Raw genomic sequence first — 22,881 nt, 5'->3', positions numbered from 1 at the left:
CTCTGAATATGAGCATTTGCCTATGTCAGTAGCATGCAATCTTCTGTTGTACTGTTGCTGCATTTCCCCGTGTCGTATGTGACTCCAGGGCAAGGATGGTGGAGCTATCCTGTATAAGTGGTATCATTCGTGTAGTCCAGCTGCAGCTTAGAAAAGAATAAGTACATCCTGCCTCTGTATAAATCAGAGAGCAGATCCCAAACTTTCATATACTTGAACTTCATAGCTCTTAATCATATGGTTAAATGTTGCTCTTTTAGTCACTTCTAGAGATAATTTATATTTTTGTCCAGAAAGGAAAAGTAATTATGATACCATATCATCCTGTTCACTAAGTGATATTTTAAACGTGACAAAAGACAAATTGCTGAGCCATGCCCTGTTATTTTTCCTTCTAGTAAACATAGATTTATTTTATGTCTATCCTGTAAGAAATGCCACTTACAAAGATGAAAGGAAGCTCCCAAACTTAAAATCCTGTTTGCAGTTAATGACTGTTTGCTATCATGGTAGTATTCTCAGGCAATAGAACAGCTAGGTCATGAGGCAAAGGGTATGAATTCCACTTAATATGGGCTCAAGGAGACATAGGGTTTGCAAGCCATATAGGCTGTCTGTTACAGAGTGTTTTACCTTATGGAGTATATGAAATATTGAGGGGTGGTGTCCTGTCCTATCGTGATTGGTGGAACACACCATTTGCATAGGTCGGAGGCGGGAAGCATTGTGGATAAAGGCCAAGTGTCCTCTGCCCCTGAGGAATGTCGCAGCTTCATGTCCGGCCGCCCCTCGCAGACTCCGGAGCAGTAAGTGCCACTGGTTTTGTCTCCAATGTGGTGGGCTGAACACTTCTCACTGGAAAAAATTCTATTTTCCAAACTGCTATTAGTTTGCTTTTCATTTCCTTTGAACTTTGCTGTGCTTCTGCTCTTTGCTTTTCATTCCCAAGGCCACTAATTTCTGCAGGCACAAATCATAAATAGCCAGGTTCATGCCTACGGGAAGATCCCTAATGCATTTCCCATTTCCAGTCTCTACTTCACTCTGCCTTTCATGCATCTCCTGCAGATAAATCTTGAAAAATAGCATGTATATCCGGTGGGGTGGGGGTGTCATCCACTTTCTTGCTTAAAATCACTTGTAACTTTTTAAATTTAAATGTGTGAATGGCTGTCAGTGTGCTCAATGACACTTTTTCAAAAATAAGTAATATACACTTCCCTGTGCTCAGCTTTATCTGAAACATAGGCTCTACTCCATTTCACCTTGGTCCTCTCTTGAGAGTCATTCCAATGTCCTCTGACATTAGTTTATCTCCACTTTTATAATGACAGCATCAAAAGCCCCTTGAAATTAGTGTCCCCAGAAAATGTGATGATTAACCATAGACACTAAATATACAGCTTAATTCTATACAAGTCTCATTTGTATTCATTCTTCTTTTGAGAACTAGGTATTCACAGAAGTATGAGCAATATCTGAAATGTGAATTTTATTTTAGCTATACCACTTTAGATTTAGTATTAAATGATTGTCCTTCCTTCCAGAAGTTCTGGGATCCTCTCTCTATTCTCAAGATAATCTGTTATCAAATAAGACCTTGATAATCCACAAGAAGCAAACAAAACCTTCAAAAAACAAAAACCTACATACTTCCTGTAGCTGTTAAATCCTACAGACTGTCCCTAAGTGGGTGGAGAAAAGTAGAGAAGGTAAAGTAGAGAAGACCCATGGGTCCAAGAACCATGTGACTTTTCATTTCCCTTTACAGCCGCAGTGCCTAGAGGGTGCCTGGCCCATGGTAGGCACTCAACATATATTTCATGAATGAAGTACAACCCATCCATGAAAGGATAGAATTGTCAAATTACCATTAAGCCTTTTTTAAACTTGCTTTCTCAGAACTGGTTTTTCTTTTAAGGACATAATAAAAATCTAAACATAAGCTCTAATGGAAAAAAAAGTTGATATGAAAAGCCAGGTTCTATAGCTGAATTGTCACAAACTAGTGAACACTCCTTACACACACAGCCTGTGCAGAAAAAGGAGATGAGACCTTTTTTTCCCCAAAATAACACTAGCAACTATTGAGCTAATCTGATCAAGGAGAATGATCTAATGGTAAACTGGAATTTAAAAATAAAACCATCTATCATCACAGGTGATTTGGTTTTCTAGACTGAAAAAATTCTTTCTTCAGTGTTCTGTAAACACGATTTCTCAGCATCTAGAATGTGTCTGTTCTTTACCCTTGAAGGAAGATGCATGTTTTAATATGCTTATATATAAACATTTCCTCTTGGAGGGATATCACAGAATGTCAAGCATGGAACCTCTCCCTGACCTGAGTGGGCTCAGGAGATGAGCATGCCAGATGTCTTATTTAATAGTGGAGAAGTGGCTAGAGAATCCTGGCTCCTCTTTTCTCTCTCCTGCCCTTCCCTTCCTTCTTACTGTCTTCTTATTCCGCCTTAAATAAAAGTCACATTAACTGAGTAATAATAAGAGTGTATTTATATGCTCCTTTCTCTGAAACTCATTATTGTTACACACCCATTGGGCAAGGCTGAGGCAGCATTTTATTGAGAGAACTAGTAAATTATAGCCTGTTTGGAGGTTTTCCCACTCAGACCGTGTCATCATCATATGCTCATCATTGTGTTACACATCCCCCAAAGGTAAGAAATGCTTCAACGCTATAATAATTTGATAAAAATAACCAAGAAGTCAAATTCCAAAACACTGATTTAAATTCACACCATTTTTGATAAACAGAATGTCCTGGTTTAAAATAAGACTAGGGTATTTAGTACTCTGATTCATAGAAAGAAAATCTGGATCCCCATATCAATATCTCTAGAAAATGATTTGCTTTATACAGTACTGTTGAATTTTGGCTAGATTCCAGATTGAATTGTTACCTAAAACGCCATAAACAAATTTCATCCCATGTTACTACAGTATTCTCTATGACCTTTCTTACCAAATTCTTACAGTAGTATATGTTGCTCAAGTTAATGAATGTAGAAAACACAGAAAAGCATGGAGAAAGAATAGTTTTAAAATCAAAACACCATCAGCTAGAGATAACTGCTGTACACTCTTGGTGCATTATGTTACATTTTTGAGCATGTGTACACACAAACTCACACATGCTCACATGTACTTTCTTATTAACCTAGTATTATCATATTTAATCCGTCTGATCACTGCTTTTTAACTTTGCAATATAACATCAACTTTTCCTTTATCAATAGTCTTCTAAAACAAGATTTTAGTGACCAGAGTGTGCCATCACACAAAAGTCTGATAATTTTTCAACTGTTTTCCTAAAGTTCAACATTTAAATTGTTTCCAATTTTTCGATGTTGACTAATAACATCTTTTTATATCTACATCTTAGTATGTGGTCCCATCATTTCTTTTGGATAACTTTCTGGAGATTCAACTTTTCTGTCATGGATGCAGATATAGGCTTTGGATAAAATATTATGAAATTACCTTCCAGAAAGATTGATCCATTCTATCTCATCACTCGCAGTACGGTAGTAACCACTGCCTTCTTTCTTCCCCCTTAATCTTTGCCAATTTAGCTAGTGAAAATAGGCATCTCATTTCAACTGACCTTTTTTTTTCTTTTTCCCAATTCTTAGTGAGGTTAAACTCTGCATGTTATTGACCATTGTCTTTTTCCTCTTGTGGAATGCCCTAGGCAAAAATCCCTTTGGGGGTGTTGCCATTTGTCATACTGAGTTGAACTAAGTTTTTATTTTTAAATATTAAGCTTCTTTGACTTAAGAAAGCTAAGTAATCTGGCACTATGGAAATAATTTAATGAGCAGTTGTGGGAGGATGCATTCCATGGGTATGGTTGCATTTCATTTATTCATTTATTCAACTATTTTTTATGAGTTTATTTAGTGCCAAGAATTATACTATACTGGGATGGGGGCGGGGAGGGAGACACATACTGTGTAAGCCTCGGGGAACTTAAAAAAAAGTAAAATATTTCCTGACACCCTAAGAGTTTCTTCTGTTAAGACTTACACCCACAGATGAATATCTGCAATAATATTTAGTCGTTTTATTAAGGTTAAAAAATGATCACCTCAGTTTGACAGCTGAGACGTGACTGTTTTCAAGAAGAGCTCAGTCATCCTCGGTTTCCCTCCTTCACTCCCACTCTGAGTCTTCCTAAATCCCAGCCTAAAGCTCATCCTACATGATTTGCCTAAATGTCACTGGCAGGAGGTTGAAAGAAATTTAAGAGAATTGCATGAGTTGTCAGATGTTTAACCCTATCCTCTGCTTGCTTTCAGCGATGAACAAATGCAAGGGGGCAACCTTGGACGGAAAGATTTCTGGCGCAAGATGTTCAAGTCCCAGAGTGCAGCAAGTGACACCAGCAGCCAGTCGGAGCAGGACACTTCAGAGTGCACCACTGCCCACTCAGGGACTGCCTCTGACCGGCGCGCCCGCTCACGGTCCCGCAGAATTTCCCTCCGGAAGAAGCTTAAACTTCCCATAGGTAAAAGTATGTCTGTATTTATTTATGGATTCTCTTCTTCCCTTCCATGTCCTCAAATCAACTCAAAATCAAAACAGAGCAATGCATATGCACGCATAGTAGGACAGAGGAAGGGAAAGCCTTCAAGTCACAAAGCCTAGTCTGGCTTCATTCATTCATTCATTCATTTTTTTTTTTTCAGAAGATATTTCTCAACCCCCTATTAGGTGTTTCTGTGGTGTGCAAACACTATGCTGGGCATTAGGGATTAAATGGCGAGCAAAACTATGCAGCATACAATGCTGAACTTCTATTAGGGGGTCAGTAAAACATATAATCATACAACTAAGTATAACGGCAAACTATGAGTTTTAGGACAGAAATATATCAGGTGCTATGAAAGCATGCAGCAGTGAGACCTACATGCAGGGAGGAGGCAGGAATCAGGGAAGGCTTCCTGGAGGAAGTGAGATTAAGAACTGAAAGATACTTAGGGGAAGGAGAGCCATCCAGGTGGTAGCAAAAAATGTGCAGAGGTCTAGGAGGGAGAGAAATGCAAAAACTGAGACAAGGAGATGAGTGGCTGCATGACTATGGTGGAGCAATAGGGAGCAGAGCCCATGGGCCTTCAAAGTCAGATTGGCTCTTCATGCTACAGCCTATATAGCCCAGCTGAGAAGTTCAACAGGGAATAATGGAAACAGGTAAACTTATTCTAAAAGATCTCTGAATGGAAAATACGTTGTAGGGTGCATGGGAGGATAAGGGAGGCAGATGGAAAGCTGCCTAGTAGTCCAGGTATAAGTAATGGTAGCTTGGATTGGGTGATGACCACACAAACAGACAGAAGTGGACAGATCTGAGAGATATTTAGGAGGTAAAATCAACAGGATTTAGTGGAAGGTGTGGAAGTTGTTAAGGAGAACTGGATGGATTATGGTTTTATTCACCAAGGAGTCCCAGGTTCTTTTTTGTCCTGATCCTAATCACGTCATGTTATTGTCCAGTCCTGGACATTTTGATTCAAAGCATGTACATTTTGAAGACAATTTGTGTTTGCTTCTATTTACATCAAGCTATGTAACTTTCATGCTTGTTGGGCACATGGTGACATTTCTGATTAATCCATTTGGAAGAAAATGTTATAATAGTCTAATCTTCAAATAGGAAACTGGCTGAAACGGTCCTCCCTCTCGGGCCTGGCAGATGGTGTGGAGGACCTCCTGGACATCAGCTCTGTGGACCGCCTGTCTTTCATCAGGCAAAGCTCCAAGGTAAACAGGACCTGGCTTATGTAAGAGAATGCTGGAGTTGCTGATAGAAAAATGTCAGGGCTGAGAGAGGCTAAACACCTGGAAGGGCCAAAGAAGGAAGAGCTGAAGAAACTGTCTTCAAGTTAAATTTTTGAAAGCTTAAATGGACAACAGAAACTGACATGTCTAAGTTGTAGGCCATTGTAGGAAAAAAGGAAGAATGTGACAAAAAATTTATAGGAAATTAAAATGCAAATACAGAGATGTATGTAGATATTTTTTCCCCAGCTCTTTTTTACTTTTAACACACATGTGAAACTCCTGACATCTCAGGGTGCTATCCAAGGGTCCAGTAATTCTTTAATGATTCCTTTTACGTATTAAAAAAACATTCAGACGCACATCTTGTTCACCCTCATTCGCTACTTTATCTACCATCTGAACCATTCTCCCTATTGAAAAGATAAACTCAAGATGACTTTTCCAGGTAAGCATTCCTTCTTCACACTATAAGCACTGAAGTAGCTTACTATTTGGAAAAGGTGAAAATTCTCAGTGAAATCCATTTCCTACAAGAGGCTTCCCTGTGGATGATTGACAGCCTGGTCCCTATAATTTTCACTATATGATGAGAGTTGGATTTCCCTGTATACAAATGATTTGTTTATGTACTTTCTTCTTTCAATCTCCCTACAATTTTCTTCTGTCTTTTAAAAGTAATCATTTGAAATTATAAGAAGAATGTCACAACATGACAAGACATTTAGAAGAAATACTTCTAACTCCTCCTTCACATTCTTTTTGCTAAAAAATGGCCAAGTATTTAAGAGTATATGAGACCCATAGCTTCCTTGCTTTGCTGAAAATTTTGAGCACTCCTGGCCCAAGGGCAAGATCAAGAACACATCTGAATTCTTAGGGAAAGAAATGACATGTTAATGAACTTGAATTGTAGTGTACTTCACAAATTAATTTATCCTGGTTCCTTCATAGAGATTTGAATCTATTTGGCTATTTTTCACTTTGTTCTGATTCTTAAGTGTGATGTTGTTTGTAAAGGATGAATGTGGCTTGCTGTTAGGAATTTGAGTTTGGACTTTATCAGAATTGAACTCCAAGAATATTTTAACTATTCACTAAGTTACTTCACAGTACCTGACTATTCCACTTTCAATCTATGACCAAGATCCTCTTTCAAATTACACTTAGAAGTGATGCCTTTTTTGGCACATGGGAATAACTGATACTGATTAACCAGATGTGGAAGTTAGAACTGAAGTAACTTCATATTCTAAACAACTTATTTTTTCAAGGCAAAGGTCAGTATAAACACAAATAATTGCCTTTGAATTTGGGTATCCAACTACTTTCTTTTTTCCCTCAGGTCAAATTCACCAGCGCTGTGAAGCTTTCTGAAGGTGGGCCGGGGAGTGGAATGGAAAATGGAAGGGATGAGGAGGAGAATTTCTTCAAGCGTCTTGGTAAATGTCACACAGCCTAAGAATTACATCCACTTTTTATCACATAGAACAAAAATTTGATTAGATAAAATTGTCTGTTGTCTATTTCCATATCGCTTTCTTACTCATTTCTTCCTGTATGTGTGCTGCATTACTATCTATAGCTTCTCTATTTGTTATCACTTTGATTCAATAGACATTTATGGAAGTTCTCCTGTGTCCCTCCCTTTCCGGTGGGCACTGGGTTCCCAAAGAGGAAGAGACAGCCTCGTCTGCTATCTACCCTTTGTTAAAATCTAAGAACTAAAGAATCTTCAGATATCATTTTATCCACCCACCTATCTACTTAGGAATTCTGTGCGTAATATCCCAAACAGGTGGCCCACCACCTTCTGAACACTTAGTTGCACTGAGGGGGAGTTTGTTATTTTACAATGCAACCTGTTTCAGAACTAGACAGCTTTAATTATTAGAAAGTCTCTTCATACATTCTGAAAGCATGCTTATCCATAAATTCGATTCACTGGTCCTAATTAGGACATCTGTAGCAACACACACGCGCGCACACACACACACACACATACACACACACACACACTCATGCCCACATAATGCTAGTTTCACCTGTTGTCCATTTCAGGTTCTCTCTTTTTATCTCATTTCTGCTGTTAAACATTGTTGTTCCTTTCATTCTTCTTAAATGGCAGAGTCTCTGGATCCATGACCATCCTGATTCTGTTTTACTATGTATTCTAGTTAGAGGATGTGCTTTACAAAATGTGGAACTGCAGGTGAAACACAAAACACCCTACTTGACCTTAGTCAGTGTAATAGATAGTGTCTGATGGCATTATCTACTTCTCCATCACAGAGTTGGCTTGTACTGCACTTTGGCTTAATTTTTACCACCTCTCCTTCGCATGAATGAGTATCATGCTATATTCTGATGTAGTCATTATTAATCTTTCATCTCAAAATCAATAAAATGTGTTATTTCATTAACTTGGGAGAGAGTTAAGTCACTTGCCCAAGAAATAAATTGAGACAGAAGCCAAACCCAGTTGAATTCTGAATCTTTTCTTTCCCCCAGTTTTGCTATGAAGCTCCATCTTTACACATTTCCCTGTTATCATCCAAGCTGATGTGACTACCGAATTGGAAAACTATGAAGATATAATTCCTAGAACACTTCAAGTTGACTTTTGTTAGTTAACAATTTCTGGGTGCAGTTTTTCAGCCAACCATACACTTAACTTAGTAGCAATCAGCAAATGCTTTCCCACTTCATTATAAAAACATCATCAGACTTTACCAAGGAATGTCTCACTGCTGACTTTGTAACTCTATCCAGAGGAGGAATGCAGCTTGGTTCAATATGATGTATTCTTCGTGAAATTAGGGTGGTTCCTGTGATTACTTCTGTTCCTATCTCTTCAATGATCTCTTCCAGAATTTGGCTGGAGCATGCATCAAGCTGATTAGTCTATGATTCAAGAAGCTTCCTGACCACGATGACCTTTGTAATTTTCGTTCCTTTTGCACTCTTTCGGCTCCTCATATTTTAGAGGCATACATCTCTAGTGTTTTCAGAACCATCAGTATTGTAGATTTTTGTGGCAGTTTTTGAGAATGAAGTGTGGAGCAAAAGTAAGTTCTCCTGTTGTGTGTATGTCGCCTGAATGTCATTTGACTAGTTCTAGCACATCTCTAGTTCTTTCTAGGCATGAGACTGTAATTTGATGGAATGGAGGCTTCAACTCAGAGAGCAGGATCTCTCACATTTGGTGCCATCTTTCTGAAGCTTTTCTGCAAATTTGTCTTCTTGGTGGAAAGGATGGAAGAATCACTGAGTTGTTTACCTGCTTTCTGATTCCCGCACATCCCCCTTCCATGTTATGGGCCATTATTTTTACTCTTACTATTGCTTCAAATATGGTGTCATTAGCATTTATCATAAACCTTAGTTCATTCTAGATTTTGTGGGGTTTTTACCACTATTCCTATAAATTTCATCCCTTTCATATATTCTTTATATTCCCTTCACAAATACAAAAAACTTGGTATGGAATATCCATAAAGCCTGATTCTAGGGTGAGTTTGTATCAGCAAAACCTGAAAAAAAGTCTTTTTCTGTGTCTCTGAAGATAAAACCGTAACATCTGGGACTGATATCTAGAATTGTATGTGTTTTTGACTGGCAATTGAATATGGCTTATATATCATCATTCTTTGCCAATATTCTCTATCTTATTAAAACTTATATAAACTATTGTGTGAGATAATCCTTTGGAATCTCTTGTGGAAGACAGGTATCCCCAGATACTCTGAAAAAACCCAATCAACATTATCTGCTAATCTTGGTACATGGTATTTTGCAATAACTACTGCCTTTGACCATGTTAACATCTTTCTTTGAGACTGCTTTTTCTTTTTCTTTTTAAAATTTTGCTGTCTATGGGTATAGTGATCCCTGTGCATCCATTATAGATGTGTTGTCTTTATCTTTCTCATTTAAATTACTTTAACTTAATTACTTATTTTCTCTGCTTCTCTGAAGTGGCTAAAGAAAGCAAACATCAAACATTTTTGCCCTCAATTTAAAGACAGCACCCAAACTTCACTAAAATAAGATGCAATAGCAAATAGAATTTCTTTAAAATCTCAAAAATTATTTAATTAAAAAAAATTATTTAATGAAAAAAAATATGTCTGCCAAGCATTTAACGGAACTGAAATTATGTTTGAGATCAGCATCTTTTTCTTCTGCTTTCATATTCACTGAAAATATTCCATTTTAGAAATCACATTGTTTCTATTTGGGAGAAGGTGTTTCATTAATTAATGCAATAGTTTTTTTCATCTGATCAACAAAGTGTACTTAATATCTTCCATATGCTCAGCTCTGCCATGAACTCTATGGGAAAGGCTGTTTCAAGAAATACTAGATTTTGAAGTGCCCCTTTTTGAATTTAACAACTTATAAGATATGCATTTTATGTATAATATACCTTAGTAAATTTAATGTTAAATTTATTAACATTAACAGTAGATAAATGCAACTAAAATATACTGAAACTACAAAATTAATCATTATCGCTAAGGAAGCCAAGAGCCAGCCTTATATCTTCATTTATATAAAAGATTTTATATAAAAGATTGGTAAAAAAGAGATACATTTTGCAGCTGAATTATTTTTGAACATTTCTTTTCATATTTCAGTATGGAATACCAGCAGGGGACAGTTTTACAGTCACTTCGTAATATGTACAGTGTTGATTTATTTCTTACATTAAGTTTTCCTGACATAATCACTTCCTTCAGCAGGATTTAAAGCACTGATCCCCTTCCACATAAACATTTGGGTCATCTAGAGATGTGATGTAGCATAGTAGTAAGAGTGCCAACTTGCGCTCATTAAGTGTGAATTGAAATCCTGCCTTTACAACTTTCTATTGCACGAACTTAGACTATGCTACTTATCTGGTCCCTTCTCTTTCTCTGTCTCTTTTTCACTGCTGTTTCTCCATTTCTTTTATTTTAAAAGCCATCTTAAAGTTCCTGTCCTACAAAGCTGTTACAAAATGCAAACAAAATAAGTTATAAAATATTTCTTACAATACCTAGCATATACTAAGTGATCAAAAATGGTAGCAAATATATTGTTATTTATTAATGCTATATATATATATATATATATATATAATAGAAATTTTCCATTCTGAATAGCTTTTATTTTCACAATGATTCTTACTTCTTGGGCTTGTAGAATTCTGCTGATTTTCATACCTGTAATAAATGTGCGTCATTCCATGAAGCAAAGAATACAGGTTCTTTCTGACAAAGACTGTTTTAATCACTTCTCTCTCTTCATCATTTTACTAACACTCCATAACAGCATTGTGTCTGAATTTCTTTTGATCAAAATGGTACTTCCTTTAGTAATATTTAATATGTCTATCTCAGAATTAGTTGTCTTATCAAGTAAATATTGAAAACAATGATGAAACACTTTGATGTTTCCTTTAATAAGACAGCGGCAACTATTCTTAATAGGTTTTGGTTAAATAGGAATACACTTGTTGTTGATCATCTATCTTGTCATATATTAGTTTTGTTACAAATTTTAGGCTGTTATCACCTAATGTATTTTGAATCTTAGTTATAGTAACAAGTAATAAAATAACTGGATCACTATAAAGAAAAATCTTATTGTTTGAGGTCTATCTTAAATTCCAAGTTAAGAGGCTGTTAAATTTATAATGGTTTTCATGGATGAGCTTTGTATAACTGTTAAAAGGCTGTATACAAATTATTAATAAAATGACATATGGATAGGAAAAATAACGGGTTTACTTTTTCTGGTAGCTTTGGTAATCCCAGTGAGTAAATAGAATAGCACTTTGAAAGGAAGCTGTCAAAAATAGGGCTGTCCAAGAAGTGTTTGTTCCCTATCTATAGCTTTATCTGAGCCTCTTGGTGCCATTTAAGATTCTGTCTTCTGAATTTTTTCCACCATCAGATTCTTCTTGTGCTACTTCCTTTTGCAACTGGTACAAAATATGCTATACTAAGTGAGAAAAAATACTGAAGGTGTTGATTATAGAATTTTAAATATGGAATATTTGCATCTGAAAAGGAGACATACCCATAAGGACTAAAATATGGGAACAAATTTTGGGGAATGATTTTAATTATATTCTAAGGCATCTTTTGTACTTATGAAAAATTTCCAAACTTAGACAAAACATAAGGAGGATGGTCCAATGGATTCCAAATATACATCACCCATTTGCAGTAGTGATCACAATTTTTCTCTGTTTCATCTATCTTTTATGTATTTTTAATTGGTTTTAAAATAAATTCCAGACATACACACATTTACCTTTGTGCTGATGTCACAGGTAGTAAAGTGGTACAATGGGTGGGAGGGATCAGGATATTCTTGACAGAAGAGGTGCTCTGGAAGCCAGATCTGACTTCTCAGTGGGGACCAGGAGTTGGTAACATTGCAAATGAATGGTGTGAGCAGAAATTAAGAATCTCTACATCAGTGACTCTCATCTGGGGGTATAGTCTTAGATGTCAAAGGTACATTTCAGAATCATGAGAAGGGGCTTGATCCTGGTTTTACAAAGGATATTCAGCACAATAACCTAATATAAGAAAAATGTAAAACATATATGCTAGAAGCTATAGAAAAGTCATGAGATATTTAGATTTTTTAAAAAGTACCTGGGGATAAATGATGAAAAACAATACTCTGTATCATTCTTCTTTAATGTGTGGTGCTTAGACTTCTGCACCAAACTCATGCAAAGTGTGTTAAAAATATACATAGCCTCCAGACCTATAGAATCAAAATCTCTGGCAATAAGACCTGACAATTCTGTATTTTATTAAGCTGCAGGCATATTCATAGGCAGCTTAATTACAGAAAAATAAGTGGGGAAAGATCAGTGGTTCCCAAACCTCTGGCCACAGTGCAGGGTCAGGCTGGCTGCATCATTATCGTCTGGGAGGCTTTACAAAGCAGAAATACTACACTCCACCTCCAAAGAGTCTGATTCGGAAAGTCTGGTTGAAATTCAGGAACTTCCTAGATAATTCTGATGCACATGCAGGTTTGGAATTCCTGGAATTAAATGACAAACCTGTTCTACCTTTTACCACTCCAAGGGTCAGTAATTCTTTGCATTGTAACTGAGAAACCAAGTTATTGTCCCTGATATCAATTTATATAACGTATCTAAGATTACCGAGTGATTGCATCTTCCATAAAAATAGAATTTAGTTGTTGATTACAGGAAGAATCATTTAAAATATTCCAAGAGCTCTTGCCAGTATAAGAGATGAAACTTGGTAGCAAAAGCATCAGATCCTGTATTTAAATACTGATGTAAAGCCCTGTCTTTGCATATTCCGTGTGTCTCCAGTTTCCCCAAAGTAAGAATGGGTCCAAATCAAGAGCATTAGGATGAAAAGGAAGAAGGTGGAGTCAGAGGGAAAGTTTTCAGGCCAACGCTATAGAAAATGCACTGTCATAACTTTGAAGCTCTTTTCGATCTGTGGTCCGTTATACTCTCTCTCCTTCATTCCTTCACTGTGGGAAAACCTCTACAGGTTGCCACAGTTTCGACGACCATCTGTCTTCCAACCAAGATGGTGGAAAAAGCAAAAACGTGGTGAATCTGGGAGCAATCCGACAAGGCATGAAGCGCTTTCAATTTCTGTTAAACTGCTGTGAGCCAGGGACAATTCCCGATGCGTCCATCCTGGCAGCCGCGCTGGATCTTGTAAGTTGTTGGAAGAATTTCCCCGCTCTGTCCTCATTCCAATTAACTGCTAATGGAGGGAAGCACAAACCCCTAATATTCATGCTAACTCTGCAATTATGTTTTCTTGTTTGTTTTTCTCAGCATTAGTGGCAAAAGGAGGAAGAAAGGTGGTGAGGTGAGAAGGAAGGGGAAAAATCTTAATAATTATGATCTGGGAAGTAGAATGTGTAGCCCCATGAATAAAAGTATATGAGTCCTATGGAATCAGACTGCCTATGTTAAAATCACTCTGACATTTACTAGCTGAACCTCTGTAAAATGAGAGTAGGAGTAGTAATAATATAAAACCTATCTCCTAGGACTGATGTGAGAATTAAATGGGATATTAGATATAAACTCCTCATCACAGTGCCTGAAATATATAGTAACTGCTCAATAAGTCGGCCGTTATTATTATTCCATTATTGTTAGTCTATGGTCTGTCATGTATTAGACCTTGAAACTCTCTGAGTCTTGGTTTAATTATCTATCAATTAGAGGAAAAATATGAAGCAAGGAGCAATTGAAATTAGTTGCACAGAAGTGCTTTGAACCTTATATAGTATTATACACATGTAAAGGGTTAAAGAGTATAAGAGGATTTTGTTTAAAAAGTGTTTTTGTCAGGTTAACTGGACCCAGATGTAAGTTTTGAAATCAGTCTCTCAATTTCCTTTTCTTGCCTGCTGGTCTAATAAATTCTTCATACAACATAAAATACTGGGCACAAAATACCAAAGAAATATCATGAAATGAAAGTTTTTTAGTTTTTTATTTTCTCTTTTAAAAATCTAAAGTAGACTTTTATACAACAAAAAACTTTAAGCCTGCCTATAAAAGATCTCTTTTTTCAGATTTTACAGCACATGAATTAGTGCCCACTGACCCCCATATTTTACCTTGGAACATCATCCAAACCTTATGATGTAATTTATGATATTTTTCTGTGGTGTTTGCAGCATTTGCTTTCAGGATATTAGTAACCAGCAAGGCATGTGGCTTCACTTAAGCTTGCAATGCAAATACTACTGCAATCACCCAAAATGATCACTTGTCACTATTTAAGATTTTTTTGGTCAGTTTCCCATTCCTGGATATTGGCCTTTACAAATACTTTGTAAATTCCAAAACGGTCAATGTGTGTTGATATATGCTATGGTGACTGTGAAATGTGGAGTCCCAGGCCTCCAGGAGAGCTGAGGTGAGGGTGGGGGGGGCAACTAAATAAACAACAAGGTGCCTGTCTAAATCTGGAGAGCTCGACAAAGCAAGGGGCCAATCCCTTGTTTTCTAACTGGAAGAGTCACTCCTTTGAGTCAGGCATGATTCTTCCCAGTCACATCTTGATCTATTCCAAAAGGAACAGATTAAAATAAATATGTTTAACAATAAGAGAACAAACAGTTGAACATTTTAAAAAATGGGTTCATATGTAAACAGCCAGTTCACCAAAAATACTAATAGCCAATAAAGTGTGCTCCGTCTTACTTGCTCATTAAAACATCCTTAAAATCCTGTAACTTTCAGATTTGCAATGACTAGAAAATGCTGACAGGGTGTAAAAGATCAGACACCGCTGCATGGTGTTGATAGTAGTGGAAGCAGCAGGATGTGATTAGGGAGGAGAAAGACGTCTTGGAATAACAGGGTGCGAGGGGCAGTAATGGTGAGTAGAGCATTCTTTGGCCCCTCCGTGAGTGTAAGTAACTTTGAAACTGGATGTAGTCATGGACAAGTTCTCCATATATCAATTATATCAAATGCCATGAGTGGTGGAATTAAAAAACCTGGAGTTAGTATGGCTTACAAGATACTTGCCATATAATAATTTGTCAATTAACTCAACCAATGTCCATTGAGGGCTTCCTGTGTGCCAGGCATGGTGCTTGCTTTTAATAATAATGCAACAAAACTCACCTGAAGGACTTCACCTATTTTGCACATTTCCTTATGAAAATTATATTTGTATAGCTATCTATTTTCCAGACTTCTTAGTGTGCAGTACTCTGAGGTTAACTAATAATCAACATTTATTGTGTGCCTACTGTGCTTCTAAAGGAAAATATTGAAGCTCAGAGAGACCAACTCACAGGTCAGGGCTACAAAGCCAGCACAGGATAGAGTCAAATTAGACCTAGGACTGTCTCCTATATGTATATATATATATACAAAAAAACCCTATATTTTGTATTCATCATGTTAACTCTCTCAAAAAATTGATGTGAGATCACTGGAGGAACTCACTTTAAAACATGAAAAAATAATGAAATCATAGTTTACACCTGATGGTTTAAATGTGATTAAGAAAGCAAAGATGACAGAAGCTAGTGGAACAGTTGTTAAATACATGATAACAACTGTGCAATAGCACTTTACAGGTGGTGTGGCTTTCCAAAGGGACTGTCACGTCCATCTTTGTCTCAATCCTAAAGTCACAGCTACTTCGGAAGATTTTATGCAAAGCATCCACTTTCTCAAGCAACTGCCTAATGAGATTAAGGAAAACGATAACAAATCATATTATTTCAACTGATCGTTGAAATATTGAGAGAAGGTTATAGGCACAGCTGGCCATACAAATTGGAAAATTACAGGGTAATAGCATTTGGACAACCTGATGAGAGAGAGAACAGATTGTCCTTCACTCAGTGGAAAGGTCTAGACCCCACACTCTTTCAGAGATCCTGAGCTGAAATCTCCATGTAAATACATATGTGAGCAGCTCTTTTCATTTTTGCGTCTTCTGCAGGAGAGAACAAAAGCCCCAAGAGCTGATGTGACTTTGCTCAGGGTCATATAAACCAGTCAGTTCTAAAACTAGGCTCAGAGCAGAATTTCTGATTCTATTCAGGACTTTGAGCAATATCGTATGCTTCCTCTGGAAAAAAAAAAAAGTATTTAAATCAATCATAGTGAGTATCGCTTGGTAAGTTGAAAATATCCTTAAATATGTATGGTCTCCATACCTAAGAAGACTATGAATGATTTTTAATGATCCAGAAACATTTGAATCTTTTTAGAAGGTTTCTTTTAAATACATGATGAATTCATAACAGGAAAAATATTGTAGATTTTAAACTTTAAAGATTCGCACCATACATTCACCCTCTAAACCAGTGATTCTTAACATATTGGGGATGTAGACTCTTAGAATTGGATCAGAACTATGGAAACTCTCCCGAGAGAAGTGTACTTATATAAAATTTAGCTTATAATCTCAGAAGTTTCATGTACTCCCCCCAAAACCCATCTATGAAAACAAAAATGTTAAGAACTAAGTCTCAATTAATGCATTGTCACTGACCAAATGAGACTCAACCTAAGTAATTGATATGATCTTATTAACATTTATTGAAGATATAAAAACAAAAGGAATAATTGCTTCCTACATGGAAAGCTTTTAGGGTTTATATAAGATATGTGGGCAAGGGAGAAATAGGCTTGTCACAAAGAGAATGCATTTGAAATTTTGAAAAAATTCCAATAGAACAAACTAATACTAGTTTCTGAATGCAGATTATTTTTAAGCATATTGATGAATACTTTGATAATCTCTTGGGTGTTGAGATTCATTCCGTGTCATCAAATGGTTCCATACCTATGTGATTTCTAACTGCTGTAATGCGTAGAGTTTCCAAGGATATAGGGCTTTCCAGATACAAGTATACTCTAGTCCTGACTGTTGCTTGATTCCTACCATTAAGTTGGGCTGAATCCATTGCTAATTTAAGATTTATTTTACTTCCCCCAAATAAGGCCAGATAATAAGTTACCAGACCATTATATTCTCATTTCTTCCTTTCCTGTGGAACCTTCTCGGGCCCTGTTTGACCTTCTCCATCTTGTAAATATCATGGTAAGAAATACAGGGGTTTGATGCTTATAAGCAGTGTCTTTTAAGCCTCAGAGAAGCATTTTCTGATCATTGTAGATGGCCATGAGCAAATAGCCACATTGAAGAGTAATGAGTTCTTTGCCACTAGACTAGATTCAATGGGAGCCAGTGTAGGAGACTCAAGAAGTGGGTGGTTAGTATGAATTCCTTTCATACCTGAGAATCTTTGATTCTAGGTCAAGGCCAAGGAATGTACAGAGGTCAGTGGTCAGAATCAGTCAAGGATTAAAGGAACCCAGTGGACACTTAGAATCCAGGCAGAGCTGGCTGGCTGAATGAAAGGACTAGGTGGTGGCACTAATGATGGTAGTCGTGCTGGTAGTGGTGGTGGTAGATGATGACATAATAACATTTCATGGCACTTGATAGTTTATAAAGCACCTTCACATTCAGTAGCTTATTCTTTATGTGAGAGGAAAGAATCAAGCCAGAAAGCAGTCCCCAAATAAGGCACAATTAAATTCAGTTTCTCAGGTATGGAAAAGTGAAGGATCCAAAGTCACTCGTTGACAGGTTTTTGATCCTGAGAAGTTGGGTTGACAGGAAAGGAAATGTTCTGTGTGCATGAACCACAATGATAGTCTGTATTTGCTGTCATTGGTGCAGCTGTGACAGCTGCCGTTCATACCTGTTGATCTGGGTTAGGAGCTCTGCACGATTACTCCAATTTTCAAACTGTCTTCTGCTAAATGTATTTTTAAAATAATTTTTAATTGAAGTACATACAATAATGTGTACAAATCTTAGTGTAGCTTGCTGCCTTTTGATATGTGTATACACTCATGTAACCATCGCCCTGATCAAGATATCAAGCATTTTCTATTTTTTTCTCCTTTTACTTATTTCATCTATTCCACTATCCCCCTTCTGCTATGGCAACTGCCAGTCTATTCTCTGTATCAGTCTATTTCTGTTTTTATTGTTCATTTGTTTTTTAAATTCCACATGTGAGATTTATCCTTGTCTAACTTATTTCACTTAAAATACCCTCTAGGTCCATCCATGTTGTACAAATTGTAAGATTTTGTTCTGTTTTATGGCTGAGTACTATTCCATTGTACATATGTGCCACATCTTTTTATCGATTCATATATTGATGGACATTCAGGTTGCTAAGCATATTTTTAGCTTTTGTTTCCTCTGTATTTGGCTTCACTTAATATCTAATCTCATCTGCTTCCTGTCTTTCAGAAATGCTTCACATTTACAATATTTTTCATGTTTTCCAATGCATTTGTGGTTTTAGTCATATGCATGTATGTGTATAAATATACATAGAAATATGAATATAGAGCTATATAGAGACATAGATGTAGATGTAAATGGCATCGATGGATAAGTGATGATAGATTCTGTCATTTCGTCAAATAGGATTTGGGAGAGGAGGGGAAAAATGGATGCATTCAGTTCATCATCAGATTCCAACCTAATGCTTTCTCCCATCTTCCCTTTATGTTTGCTTTTGTTGGATGTTGCATTTATCTTTTAGTGCAGCTTCAATACAAATTTTTGCATGATGATGTAATTTTTATTTCAAAAGTTTTCCTTGTATTGTTGCCTTAATTATAGAATATAAGTAAGATTTTTTTAAGTTTTCCATTTTCTTCAGAATTAAAAAGTATTGTTAAATGAAAGAAATACTAGAAATGTCAATGTTCAAAACCTTGCCAATCTGAAAGTTTTTGTTTTAAACAATCTTCTTGTCATCATTGCTAAGACTACTCAGCTAAGGGGTAATTAGCACAGTTCTTCCTCACACTCTTTCTCTTTAGTATAAATTTAATAGCTACAACTATAAGGCATTTTTAAAGACATGTTTCAGAAAAGATTCATCTCTAGATCGTTTATACAACCTACAAGCATAAAAATAGGAAGATTAAAGTTTGAATAAAAGGCACTTCTCTCTGTTTTCTATATATTTCAGATGAGATATTCTATTCTTTTTTATCCAGTTGAATATATAACATGTACAGAGATCATGATTTCTAACTTATTGGTAATTAATTAGCATAAATAACACTAGTAACAATGTCAGTTTGCTTTAGGGGCAATTCTATGAATATAAGAAAATCAACAGGATCATAAAATTCTCCCTAGTCTCTGGAGGGATAGAATCTAATTCAGGTTAAATTGTATAGCCTCATAAATTGACAGCTCTGGGAAGAGTGATTATACAATTTTTACCCAAGCTGAGACACTTTTGAGAGTGAAATATATTGATATGTAATCAATAATTATACCAGTTACAACAGATGTAAACTGAACATCTCCTGGGTAAAATGAGGCATTTGGTTGCCATAGATACAGTAACACATTCAGGTTCATGGCATCAAATGAAATCCAGCCTGAGGCCTACCATCACAAGAGTGCCTGGTGATCAATGCACATTAGCCTCTGTCAAGGAGACAGGAATATATGCCCAAGAGGAACTATCAGAGCAAAATAGTATTCTGTTCTCTTTTGAATCATAAGAAAATTTGAAGTAATTCAGTACTAACCAAAACTAAATCATCAAATTATTCACTTGATTCTGTTGGTACTCCTATGTTACTGTATTTTTAAAATTCTAATTATGCGATGTAGCATAAAAAAGTATCATAAATAAGTAGCTTTTAAGGGAAAAAAATTAAATGTCACATATTCACCATATACCTTAAAGAATAAGACATTTCCAATTTCTTTAAAATCTCCCGTATTTCCTCCCCTGATCACACACCCTACCTCCCAGAAGACAGTGCTCTCTTCAACTTTGTTTTAATCTTTCCTTTACTTTATTTGACCACATGAGCTTACATCCCTATTCCTTGTATTGTTTTGTTTTGTTTTGTTTTGCCTAGTTTTAAAATTCATTTAAGTTAAAACATGCTATCCTCTTCTTGTCCAATATTGTTTGAGTTCATCCCTGTTGATGCACTTAGCATTAAAACATTAATTTTCACTGATGAATGATATTTGTTTGAAAATACCACTGTTTATGCATCCATTGTATGTTAGATAAACACTTCTCATTTTTTTCAACATTTTGGCTTATTTTGAACAATGCCTCCATGAATATTACTGCATATGAGCCTTGATTAACAGTTTTCCAAATCTACCTAGGAGTAGATTTGTTGAGTCATAATATTACTATGTGATGCCAAAGTTTATTTCAGAGTAGTTTTAACAGTTAATACACGCCCCAACAATGTAATAAAAGCTCTTGTTGCTCTGTGTTCTCACCAACACTTGTATTGTCTGACATTATCATCTTTACCAATCTGATGCATTCAAGTAACAACACTTTATATTTCAACCTAAAGTTTGAAATGTCTTTTCATAGATTTATGAACATTTATGTATCACTTTGGTGAAAGGTGCCATTAATGTCTTTTGTTCATTGTTTTATTGGAAGATTATCTTTTTATTGATAGTTTTAAAAGAGAATATAGATAGTGTCAATAATAATCCATTTTATGTTCTGAACATTGACTCATCTCACAATTTTTGGCATATTTTTTCATTTATGCAAACTCATATAGTAAAATAAAGGAAACACAGGGAAGATTAAAACAAAGTTCAAGAGAGTAGTGTCTTCTGGGAGGTAGGGGTGTGTGATGTGGGGAGGAAATACAGGGTAATTTAAAGAAACTGGAAATTTAAGGTGTGTGGTGGATATCTGACATTTAATTTTTTGCCCTTAGACTATACTTATTTGTGATATGCATTCTGTTTATACAATACAGTTAGTGGCTGTATTTTAATGAAGATAAAATTTTAATTTAATGTAGTTTAATTAATCAAAATTTTCTTTTATGGCTAGCATTTTTATGTCTTTTTAAAGAAATCCCAAGCTAATAAATGCATTCTTGTATTTTCCTCTAAAATTTTAAACTTAACGTTTCACACTTACGTTTTTAACTAGAATTTGCTGTGTGAATGATATAAGATAGGAATTTATTTACTTTGTTTTCACATGGAAAAATAACTATCCCAGTACAATAGACTGACTAGCTTATACTTTATTTTTTGATGTGCAGTGCCATCTTAATCGTGTGTCAGGTTTCCATACATGCATGGGTGTGATTCTGAGTTTTTTTCTGTTCTGTTCTCTGTATACCCTGAGTTAACCTACTCTGTCTTAATAGCTAGAACTTTTGATATCACCTAGGATATTCTTGACACCTGGCCTTCCATGGGAATTTTATAATTGTTTTTTAGGTTCCATGAAAATCCTTTGGTTTATTTTTGGAATTACATTGAGTCCACAGATAAATTTAGAGATAATTGAGATTCAAATTGAAGTCAGATATGAATTGACTATTCAAAAGTTCTATTTCTTCCTTAGTCAGTTTAAGTAATTTTAATTTTTCAGTAATTTGTCAGTTTTACCTACACTTTCATATTTGTTGGCATAAAACTGATCATAACATTCTATTTGTCTTAATCTTCACAGCATTTGTAGTTATTTTGTCTGTGTTTATTCCTAAAATTCTTTCTTTTTTGTTTTCTTGATTAGGCTAGCGAGATATTTGTCAGTTTTGTAGTCTTTTAATGACCTTGTTGATTATCTCTATGGTATCTTTGTTCTCTAATTCACTAATTCCTACTTTTATTTTTATTCCTTGTTCATGCTTTGAATTCAGTGTACTATTCTTAGTTTATTGCTTAGCTCATAATTATATTTTTTTTATTTTCAAAACTGATCATTTAGCTATTAATTTCCTTCTAAGTACTACTTTAACTACATGCCATAAATTTTGATAGGTAGTATTTTAAGTAACTTTTCGTTCCTTTAATTATTTCCTTTTAACTTATGGGTTACTTAGATGTGTGTGTTCAGTTTATAAATTCCAGGATTTTGTTAGGTATCCATTTGTTACTAATTTCTAACTTCATTTTCAGATACTGATTCTTTGGAATTAATTTAGGCTTGTTTTATGAACATTATCAATTTTTACACATGTCCCATGTGTGGTTATAAAAAATGTGCATTCTCTAGTTATTGGGTACAGTTTTTTATGTTCAAATATTCTATAGCCTTATTTTCTCTCTTGTGTTTGATCTGTCAGTTACTAAGTTAATGGTGTTAAAATCACCATGATGGCAAATTTATCCATTTATATTTGTAGTTCCAACAACTTTTGTTATATTTACTTAGAAGCATTTTAGAAGTTTGACAGGTATCTGGTCCTATGAACCCTTAATCACCATCCAGTGCCCCAGTTTATTCCCAGTAATACTTTTTACCTTAAGATACACTTTCCCAGATACTGATATGGCTGAAACAATTTTATTAAGTTAGCATTGGCCTGGTACGTCTTTTTGCCAATCCTTTACTTTTAATTTTTCTACACTGTTGTGTTTTAAGTATATCTCTTGTAAGAAGTATATATTTGAAGTTTTTATACCATTTTAACAATTTTTTTCCTAGAAAATTATAATTATTCACACAGATTGCCATTGACATGGATTC

The 22,881-nt window shown here is 35.6% G+C and overlaps 1 protein-coding gene across 18 annotated transcripts in view; it reads left to right on the top strand.

The window, feature by feature from the left end:
- UNC80 (unc-80 homolog, NALCN channel complex subunit) overlaps positions 1–22,881 on the top strand; it is a 244,565-nt gene that overhangs the window by 71,224 nt on the left and 150,460 nt on the right. For 15 of the 18 annotated variants that reach the window (XM_036926837.2, XM_036926836.2, XM_036926832.2 and 12 more), the window contains exons 18-22: positions 708–806; positions 4,320–4,534; positions 5,675–5,781; positions 7,145–7,241; positions 13,341–13,513. In XM_036926837.2, the coding sequence (XP_036782732.2) occupies positions 708–806; positions 4,320–4,534; positions 5,675–5,781; positions 7,145–7,241; positions 13,341–13,513 (691 nt within the window). The remainder of the gene's footprint in view (positions 1–707; positions 807–4,319; positions 4,535–5,674; positions 5,782–7,144; positions 7,242–13,340; positions 13,514–22,881) is intronic. The other 3 variants (XM_036926834.2, XM_036926833.2, XM_057503591.1) reach the window with 1 other exon arrangement.

Source organism: Manis pentadactyla, chromosome 6 (assembly GCF_030020395.1).
Source record: "Manis pentadactyla isolate mManPen7 chromosome 6, mManPen7.hap1, whole genome shotgun sequence".
In the NCBI taxonomy this organism is placed as follows: Eukaryota; Metazoa; Chordata; class Mammalia; order Pholidota; family Manidae; genus Manis; species Manis pentadactyla.
Note: the sequence above shows the minus strand (reverse complement) of the source record. Positions and strands in the feature narration are given on the sequence as shown.